This window comes from Primulina eburnea, chromosome 9 (assembly GCF_022965805.1).
Source record: "Primulina eburnea isolate SZY01 chromosome 9, ASM2296580v1, whole genome shotgun sequence".
NCBI lineage: Eukaryota > Viridiplantae > Streptophyta > Magnoliopsida > Lamiales > Gesneriaceae > Primulina > Primulina eburnea.
This window is the reverse complement of record NC_133109.1, coordinates 34,794,212-34,804,399: the sequence shown is the minus strand read 5'-3', so window position 1 is coordinate 34,804,399 and position 10,188 is coordinate 34,794,212. Positions and strand designations below refer to the sequence as shown.

Sequence of the window (10,188 nt, the reverse complement as noted above, 5' to 3'; positions counted from 1 at the left end):
TAGAAATAAAAAAAATTAAAGGGATGTTGTTAATTTTCCACCTACTTTGTCCACTACCTATTTGTTTTTCTCCATATCAACTCATGTTATATTTTAAATCTAATTATAAAGTTTTATCCACTTTTTACAAAGAGTCGTGCTAGGATTAATTAAAAGAACGATAGTAAAAATATAACGATATAGGTATGAGAAATAGATAGCCTTTTTAATATATATATATATATACATACAATTGAGAAGTTTTCAGGTACTATATTACAATGATTTTTTGATTAATTTTGTTACATAAAAGTAAAAATAATACGACAAAAAAGAGAGAATAAGAAGCCTGTGGAATGGGGCTAGTCGGAACTGGACTGGCTCAAATTGGCAAAAATCAAAAGTGTCCAGTTGTGAGCTCAATTCATGTAGGCCCGTCTCATCCAGGAACGAATCCATGATAATTTTGTGGTCAATTAGTTGAGAGTAACATAGAAAAAAATGGGTAAGACATGATGTTACAAATACTAATAACTACATAAAATAAAATATTCATGTATACAGAATATTGAGGTAAAATCGAAAAGATTTTTGATACGATAAATCATACCATAGTGTAACTGAGATAGTATAGATTAAGCTAAGAGATAAACAAACATAATTCAATGGACGCAGCAGTCAAAATATATCCAAAGGAATTTATTACACGAGAAATTACCATTTGTGAGTTACCGTAGGAACGTATGGAATATTTAAATCGCACAAATATCGAGTGGAAAATAGTTATTTTGATGGGTGTGGAGTCCTTATCAAGCGCACCGCCCCACATGCGGATGTTTTTTTTTTAATTATTAATATTGCATAAATCTTTCGGCATTAATTTATCATGTAATTTTTATAGATTGTACAATTAACAACCATTGTATGTTGTTTTTTTTAAAATAAAAAACTTGGTGTTTTTTCACTTGTGATATGGTGAATTTGTAGAATTTAGATCATTCTTTCATTAAATACATGAGTAAATTAGACGTGTAACGTAGATTATTAGAGTAATGTAGTTGGACCGTCACCGACCACCAAATTCTAAAAATCCAGATCCAGATCGTTGTTGACCAATCTGCAAGGGACCATTACAATTAATAATTGCACTGTTGCATGCCCTTTCATCACTCTTAAGATATCAGATAACTATTTATTGACGTGACTCGTCCAGTCTTATACCTACACATTTTTTTTTTAAAAAATCTCTTTCGTTTGGTGTGAGATCGGTTTATTCGTGTTTTTTTTTGTCTAGAAGTCTTTCAAGAGCCCTTCTTTATACATATTATTTTCTGCCCTCTTCGACCATGAGCGTGACAGTAATAGATTTGAGAAAGAACAAATTAAAATCTAATATAAACCTACGAATGAGAATGTTATAAGGTGGTCCTAGATTTTATTAAAGCCTTTTTGTTCTTAATCACCAGAAGAAGAAGAAAAAAAGAAAGAAATGGAAGTGGGAACAATTAAGATGTGTGAAGATCTTTGCAATGAAAGCCTTGGCCTACCATTAATAAATGAATCGCATCCACACATGATCATTTATTTGTGAGCAATTTCCCGAACAATCAACCGCCCATCACTTTCGCTTTTAGGAAAGCAATTTTTGAGGAATATCGTATTAATTATAGCAATGAAATGAACACAACTCTTCAATTCGTACCATTGATAGATGAAATGAATATGATTCGCATCGAAGGAGTTCATTTTTACTATTATGATCGTTATGTAATCAACTCTAGAGTAAGTATTTAGGGCCAAAAATTTAAAATAATAAATAAATAAACTTCGAGACGAGAATAATTGATTTGGGTATATTGTTTCAATTTCAGTTCAAACAATAAAAAAGCAAGATACTGGAAAAGCTAACGATGCAAATACATGGCTGTGAACTGTGGTGCAAATTTGACTCACCATCGCAATTGCTACGAGTGTAAGGAATTCTTTTCCAGCAATATCATTTTCTTTTACCAATCTACTCAATAAATAAATATATATTTTTTAAAATAAATAACTAGCTTGCTACTAATTAAATTAAATTAGTAAAAAACATATATACTACATTAGTTCTTTTTTTATTTAAGAAATTATTTGTGGCCCCAAAACTTGTAGGAGAAACTAATATCGTAAAGTACTTGGCTTTAATATTACAAAGGTATATATATTTTATAAATCTTTATGTCATCTTCCGATTCATCAGCAACTTGGTCCCACGTATTATTTTATCTCATCAAGTGGGTTAATCAATTAAGTATTTATCCCGATTATTATAACACTTCACATATAAAATATACATATTTTACACGCAGTTTTTTCTATGGATAAAATATCTACTTTTCCTAGAAAATTATTGATATAAATACTCTTAGCATATCAAAAAGAGTGTTTTTATGTGTATTATAAAAAATCTATTGGTTTCAGTTACCTATCAAAAGTCAAATTCAGCGTCACAAACTTTTTTGTTTTCACAAATGTGTTTGATTTTAAAAAAACGAATGATGTATTTGTCTTTGAATATTTTTAAAGAGTTTTATGTCTTTTAGATTTTTCACAGCAAGAGTTGGTGTAATTAGCACTATTACCGTTGATATGAATTTACTTAAAATATATATATATATATATATATATATATATATATATATATATATATATATATAGATTTAAATAATGATAATACTATACTCAAACAATTGATGTATATGAAATTAACTTAGAAATATAATTCATGTAAACAAAAGTTTATAACAATTTTATATTATGTTAGAGTAGCACGTGGCATTATTCGTGTTACATCTCATATTTCCATTTTGTGGACAGATTTTAAAAGCCATTTTTAGCATTGATTTATAATATTTATTCAACCATGAATAATAGTCGCAGGTGCTACTTGCTTAGGGTCCACGTACAGGATAAGTATGCAACTTGGTGTCATATTTAATACTTTTTCATAAATTCATAGCCTACATGCCCTCGTGTTAATCTTTTTAATCAATATTTTTTTTATAGACATCTAAAAATCTCTGAATAAAATTATTATTTTTTTAAAAAAGAAATAAAATCGTCACGACGCACGTTATCACTTTCAATATTTTGTGAAAATTTAGAAAGCATGAAACTGCTAAAAAGTATTAATAAGATAAAACATCATTAATTTTTAAAAATCAAACACATATCATTATTATAAAAACTCAGACACATTATTTATGAATGTATCGTTTTCTTGCTGTCTGAAACAATAAATAAAAAATATTAGGACTTTTTTTTTAAAATATTTCCTGTTCTTATTGAAGCAAAATGCATGCACAGTAAAGTTTCAAGAAACAGTCGTATAATATACATGTGTGTGTGTGTGTGTGTGTAAATGGTACTAAAAGGACGCCTTACACGTCTCTCTCTGCATAAACCAAACGCCTTGTTTTCTTCTGTTCTCTCATCATATATCATAGATTAAAGGGGAAAAAATTAACTATGGATTTTGATTCTTCCGTAGTCTCATTCTCGTTTTGTTTCAGCTCCATTCGTCGTAATCGCGTCAGTTCTCGGAGATGACGTCATAGTCCTAGCCACTTTCTTGTTCTTTGGCCTGCTGACTACGCCTACTTCTCCGACCCCTTCTCGCCGGAGGCGCTTCATTTGAATCCGTACTTAAAACTGCCTTTAGCTTCGTGGGTTTTGTTTATTTGATCAGCCGGGCTTTCGGTATGTTTCGGAGTCTACTTTTAATTTCTCTGATTTACGGTCAAACGAATCCTAGCTTGGATTTGGATTTTGTTTTATTTCTCGATCTTAGATCAACCGTTATGATTTGATTAGACAAAAAAAGGGTTGAAAAAGTTATTTGGAAATTTCCACTTTTAAGACGTCTTTGACTTGATCGTTCTCCGAGTAAATCCGAGACTGTGGCATGCCTTTTCTTGTTGATATTTCCGTCGTGTAAAGAGTTTGAAGATTCTTTATTTATCAAATTCAAGATTCATCTTTTTGCTCGTTCGATCTGTATTTTCTGCTGCTTAAATTAATCTCCGTTTTATCTGTCAGATTACATCTTTTTCTCATCTAAGGGTTACACATTTCCTAGTTTGGCCTAGTGTTTGATATTACTTAATGTACGCGCCTGTACTTGCTGAACTCTTCCATAGTAAGTAAAAAAGATGATATGATGCGAAAACACACTGGTACCATTCAAATGAAAACTTGAATATATTGTTATGAAGATTATTCAGTTGAGGGAGCCCCAGGAGAGCATCGTTTGTGTTTATTCATGTAATTTTGGGTATGGATTTCGAGTATGTTTAGATAATTCTTGTGGTTGTGTAGGTTATAAGTTTGCGGGGGGAGGAGAGTCATGGGGCACTTGTCATCTATGTTTAATGGGATTGCAAAAGTCCCTTTCGATCAAAAGAACGCAAAATTCAAAGAACAAACCGCATAAAAGTGATGGGAAAGAGGCTGTTGAGGCTACGGCGAAGAATGCCAAGAAACAAGAGTTGATCTTGAGGACATCAGGCATTGTTAACATTGAGGGATCCAAGAATGTGGCTTCTGTTTACTCTAAGAGAGGACAGAAAGGCGTCAACCAAGACTGCTCCATTGTTTGGGAGGTATACTCGATCATCTGTACTGGTTCACTTTTGGAAAAATTACGTATAAAATTTTATTTTTTTAGGCAAAAACCCCTTTGCCTTCATCGGGTCTGCCCTTGCGGTCACCAATCCAGATGGTGGAAAATGCGGTGTTTGATTTTTTGAACACCCTTTGATATTGTGGATTTCAGGAGTTTGGATGTCAAAAAGAGACAACATTTTGTGGGATATTTGACGGGCACGGTCCATGGGGACACTTTGTGGCGAAAAGGGTCAGAGACTCAATGCCGTCAACTCTCATCTGTAATTTGCAAGAAACGCTTGCCCAAGATTCACTCAGCTATGATTGTGACTCGGAATCGGATAAAAAGCTTCATCTATTCGATGTATGGAAGCACTCTTATTTGAAGACCTGTGCTTCTGTAGATCAAGAGCTGAAACACAACCGTAAAATAGATGCAGTATACAGTGGAACCACTGCCTTAACAATTGTTAGGCAGGTAATCAAAGTTGATGGCTTTTTATTAGTTAAATAAAAAATGGTTGAGTTAACCACTATAACCAGCATTATGACATTCTTCACTTTGTGTCAGGGTGATCTTTTATATATAGCAAACGTAGGTGATTCACGTGCTGTATTGGCCACAAGTTCAGACAACGGCGACTTGTTACCAGTACAACTTACTGTCGACTTCAAGCCAAATTTACCTCGTTCGGCTCTCCCTTCTCTCTATGTTTTTTTATAAATACAAGTTTATATCAAATCTCCCCCCACCCTCCGCATGTTTTTCCTTTATCATAATCTGTCCAGGTCTAATACATAATATCTGAGTATCAGTTAATGATATGTACACAGAGGAGACTGAGCGCATAATTCAGTGTAAAGGCCGAGTTTATTGTCTGCATGACGAGCCTGGGGTTTATAGAGTATGGTTGCCAAACACAGAATCTCCTGGACTCGCGATGTCTAGAGCATTTGGTGACTATTGTGTAAAAGATTTCGGACTCATTTCTGTGCCTGAAGTGACCCAAAGACGCATAACGAGTAATGACCAGTTTGTCGTGATGGCAACCGATGGGGTATGTATATTGACAACCATATATTTCTTGCACTCTTATAGTATGTTTCTTTATAGCATGTAGTGTTTTTACTGCAACTTATATTAGACTCGTGGACATGGGGCAGACACCAGGTATTGACTACTGTGGGTGGCTGGTCTGAGTCGAGATGTAATTTAAAACATTTTGCTTTTCCAGGTCTGGGATGTTATATCGAATCAAGAAGCAGTAAGAATTGTGTCGACAACTCCCAACTGGGCGAATTCGTCTAAGCGTCTCGTGGAGTGTGCTGCTCATGCTTGGAAGAAGAAGAGAAAAGGAATAGCTATGGATGATATATCAGCAGTCGTACTCTTTTTTCAATCTTCTCGTTTATGTGATCAATTTTATGCAGCGCCTACTCCAAAGTAGTTTGTGTTAGGCTCCATTTGGATCCAACATTTCATCCAAGCAAGTGGAAATAAAAACAATTTCAAGGCAAAGTTGAAGTATTGTTCATTTTGTCAACACTTTCTACGCATTTTAAAATTGACGATTAATTAATGATCGAGTCCTGTGATGTATTATGTTCCCGTTTCGGCCCATTTTGTAGTATCAAGCACCGGACTGAGAATTTATTACGATCTATCAAGATATAAGATTTAAACTTTCAAAAGATTTGGATAAGAAATTTGCTTGATTTAGGTAAACGACAGCATGTTCAAAAGCCTAAAAAGTCTGCCACGAAGAAGAGCGAAAATGTCGGAGGTCTAGTATTTTCAATCAAATCTCCAGTTCCGGCAATCACAATGAACCTTGGCCAGCGACGCCATGTAGTCATCAGACCTGAGGTTTGTTCACACAATGTGAGTTATACACTATATCGAAAGGCAACAGGCTGCCCTTAATTTTGGATAAAAGATAGTAACCTTTACGGAGAAACAAACCTTGAACCATAAGGAGACTGAGATGCTGCCATTACGTGAAGCTTAGCCGCGTCCGCCTCATTCTGCATCCCACACATTAAATCAAGAATCACCAAATTATGTCTATAAATCAATCATTAAGCAAGAGGTTGATTAATCTAACCACAAGATTTGTGTCCAAAGTGCATATGATCAACAACAATCCAAATCACTCTTCTGTTGGACTAGTTTAGAGCTGACACGCGAAAGGAGTAACATTGGAAAGTGCTACCCTTGAGTCAGTATTGATAATAAACCCGTGTTCACACACATGTTGGATTAAGATGCATACACTAAATATCAAATGGTGAATGAAAGAGGTATAAAGTGGGTCACTATGGCTTTGGCTTTTTAAGGGTGTAATGTACATCACCTTTTCTAAAAAAAAATTATTTGGAGAGAGAGCGCATGCTATCTGTTTCTCCATTTAGCTCTCCTCTTTTTTTTTTTTTTTAATATATCCGATTCTTAGTTAATTTACTCTGATTTGGTACATCTTTTGATAGAGCTGCAGAACAGCCAACATTCATTTATCAAATCTTCCAAGTCATTCGTGGCACACAACACTTTTTTTTGGATCTTAGGATAGAGCTGGAACTTAAGGTTACAGGAGCAAAAACTAAATCACTCTATATATCTTTAATGCATAATATTAGTAAATTTGAAGATTATAAGGAGGGGGAGGGTTCCCCATCTAGCCACCGTTGCTTCACTTTATTAGAAGTTATTACACATGTCTGATAATCTGCTCTTTCTAGTCTTATAGGGCATTAGAGAAAAAAGTTACCATATCCTTCAAAAAATTACCCTGTCCATGGTCTTTATTAGTCAGACATAAAGTGGTTCAGAAGATTACCTGAGACTCGTAATATAGTCCCACATACAGAGAAGCATAGAAATATTCACTCTCCCGAGCATTGGAAAATGCTGCAACAAGCTGTGTCGAAGACCAAGTTACTCCACAGTGCATAATCTCTTCAAAGCACCAAAAAGAGGCCAAGATTTCGAGAGTAATTTGATTAAATCACTTCAATCATACTGGATTAAAAAATGAAGTGCACTGATAGTATACAAATGATAAAATGCCTTAAAAAGCTACAAGTAGACAGGCAAATGAAGAGATATCAGAAATTCACACAAATCACCTTTTCTGGGTCACCACCATCTTTGAACATGCCGTAAGCTTCCCTCATGACAGATCGAGAATCTACACCAACCTGCACATGGAACACTGAGCAATTGAAAAGTTCATGCCAATTTTTAACATAGGAGTGCAAGAGCGCAATACTCCATGAAAGTCGGTGTGATGATTTCTTGAGCTTCATGACTGCTAATAGAAATTAGGAAATCAATTTAAAAACAAATGCTCTAGGAGAAATCTCCAAAAGAATACTAATCATGCATTATTAGGTACATCAGTACGAAACATGTTTCGTAGTCCACTTCAATTCAACTATACAACAATTTTATACATGACCAAGTATCTGGATGTCATTGTAAAAATAACTTCCCCGGGTAACAATTGTTTTACTCTAACAGTTAATTATATACCTCCAAGAATCTTCGTCTTGCTTCATCAACTCCATACAATCGAGCTTCACAGAGAAAGCACCATATTGATTCTTCAGTATCATTAGGATTTTGTGCAACATCTATTCTAAATTGCTCAGCGCCTTCTTCATATCTATTTAAAAAGATCAAAAGAGGCATATCATATATATGCTTGGTAACAAATGACATCATCAAAACTCACACATTAACATGAATATAAAATTACCTGTTAAGATAGTATAGTGATAACCCCCTCTGCCAAAGATCTGGTTACCGAACAAAAAAGTCTACATCACTATATAATAAGTAACTTAACACTTCAAGAGTGTGACAAGCAAATCAAATATCCGATGTTTGGTAAACGAAAGTGAAGATGAAATAAAAATTAATGGTGGATTGTAATGTTAAATCATTGATGTGAATAAGAAAGCGGGATGTGTACTCTCCACTCAAACAAACTGTATTGGTTCCTTGAGGAAATAAAATGATTTCATCCCATTTACTTATTCAAGAAGCTGTAAGAAACTCACAAGCTTTCTGGCGAGGATCGAGCTCAATAGCCTTGTCAAACTCAAGTAGGGAACCCGAAACATCACCCTTCACCATAAGAACAATGGCATTCAAAATACTGAGGCTCGAAACCATAACATTCCTGATTTACTCAAACACAAAAATAAATTTATCAATCAACTTTACATGTTCAGTGAGAGTGTTCTAGGTCGAACACCTTTTTTAGTGTTACAAACTAATTAAACCCTAAATTACTTTGAGATAAAAAAATTCCATTGTGCATATCATTCTTCCATTGTCAAGAAAAAAGCGAAACCAAACTATATCATGTTACAGCTAGCAGCCCAAAGAAAGTACAGAAAAGCACATTGAAAAAAAGTAGGAGAATGCTTGTTTCACTCAAACCTGTTTAAATATAAATTAACTGTCAAGTCAAGTTAAAGAGGAGGTAATAACACAATAAATTATGTGATTCAACCATTCATCGTACAAGACCAAATAGGCGATGGGAGTTGCATTTCTCTCTTGATTTTGAATTACAATCATCACTTACGGGCTATAGAGATGGACAGTGGCACTACAGAGAATGTGGTGGACTGGTGGCACACTTACACACATTCTCATGTGTGTTTCAAAACTTGCTCCTGTCCATTCATGTCAATATTCCTAATGGCCCATCATAGAAGGTAAATATCCACCCAAAGGCTGAACTAAATTTCAAATGGACAAGCAAAAGTTAAGTTTGTGATGGTGAACTTTAACCTTTCTTTTCCTTGTCTTCCAAAAAAATCAAGTCGAAAGTCTTGGATTGTGTCGACGGGATCCTTACAATCACCAGCCCAGATTACATAGGTTGAAATTTAACCGGTTGGAGCACAGACTTGAGCCAAAGATTCAGCTTTCCTGTGCTCCAAAATCTATTAATTACTTGAGATCGAGTAGGTTCTGATTTAGTATCGATATAAAGAGGTGGGAAATCCAACTATAGCAATAGAAGGAATGTAATTCGAGATATCAATTTCAAACATCATGCTTAAGCTGATGCGCCAATACCTGTCTGAAAAGAGACATTCCACGCCGAATTGCAATGACGGCTTCTCGAGCAGAATTTCCACCGGTTATGGCGTCCCAGAGCCCTGAAACTGAAGCCGAAAAAAGTCTTCTTGACAGCGTTGGAATTGAATTTTGATGACTTTGAATTCTTACAATCGAGGTGCCGCAGAATAGGGAAACGTTAGAAGAAAACGGGAGCAAAAGAATTGAGCTTGTATTTGACATTTTTAAGCTGTGGATCGACGCCATAGTCAAGAAAAATGGAACAAAATTACAGCGAGGGAGTGGCACTTGGAAATGCAGTGTCTCAGATAGATGATATGCTTCTTGTGGTTGGTTTTTTTTTTTTTTTTTTTTAAATTAAATTAAATTAAATTTAATTTAAGATCTTGATCTTGTTATACTTGGATTACACACTAAATTCCTTGAACACAGAAAAATAAAAATAAAAATAAAATAAAAATGTATTT

General features: G+C 34.5%; 2 protein-coding genes across 4 annotated transcripts; one reads left to right on the top strand and one right to left on the bottom strand.

The window, feature by feature from the left end:
* Positions 1-4,363: 4,363 nt before the first annotated feature.
* LOC140842048 (probable protein phosphatase 2C 34) lies at positions 4,364-6,158 on the top strand. The gene is given in 6 exon segments (XM_073209856.1): positions 4,364-4,399; positions 4,401-4,619; positions 4,793-5,101; positions 5,195-5,312; positions 5,458-5,681; positions 5,859-6,158. Coding segments are annotated over 6 exon segments (1,119 nt in total). The 3' UTR covers positions 6,072-6,158.
* Positions 6,159-6,252: 94 nt separating this feature from the next.
* On the bottom strand, positions 6,253-10,054 carry LOC140842049 (uncharacterized). Of its 3 annotated transcripts, none has more exons than XM_073209857.1 (8): positions 9,719-10,053; positions 8,686-8,752; positions 8,382-8,421; positions 8,156-8,288; positions 7,750-7,821; positions 7,461-7,541; positions 6,587-6,648; positions 6,253-6,485 (listed from the first exon to the last, which is right to left on the bottom strand). In XM_073209857.1, the coding sequence occupies exons 1-8, from the start codon at positions 9,965-9,967 to the stop codon at positions 6,419-6,421; spliced, it is 771 nt and encodes a 256-aa protein (XP_073065958.1). In that variant the 5' UTR covers positions 9,968-10,053; the 3' UTR covers positions 6,253-6,418. The 3 variants fall into 3 exon arrangements, with proteins under 3 accessions (XP_073065958.1, XP_073065960.1, XP_073065959.1); XM_073209859.1 differs by having other exon boundaries at positions 8,686-8,807; positions 9,719-9,946; XM_073209858.1 differs by lacking the exon at positions 6,253-6,485 and having other exon boundaries at positions 6,608-6,688; positions 9,719-10,054.
* Between the last annotated feature and the right edge of the window lie 134 nt (positions 10,055-10,188).

Bases quoted from the DNA above. Each gene is read 5' to 3' on its own strand.
- LOC140842049 (XM_073209857.1), bottom strand. From the start codon at position 9,967: ATGGCGTCGATCCACAGCTTAAAAATGTCAAATACAAGCTCAATTCTT. The intron at 7,822-8,155 runs GTATATAATTAA...TTCCATGTGCAG, and splicing joins CAAGACGAAGATTCTTGGAG to GTTGGTGTAGATTCTCGATC. The intron at 6,486-6,586 runs GTTTGTTTCTCC...AACAAACCTCAG, and splicing joins CAGTCTCCTTATGGTTCAAG to GTCTGATGACTACATGGCGT.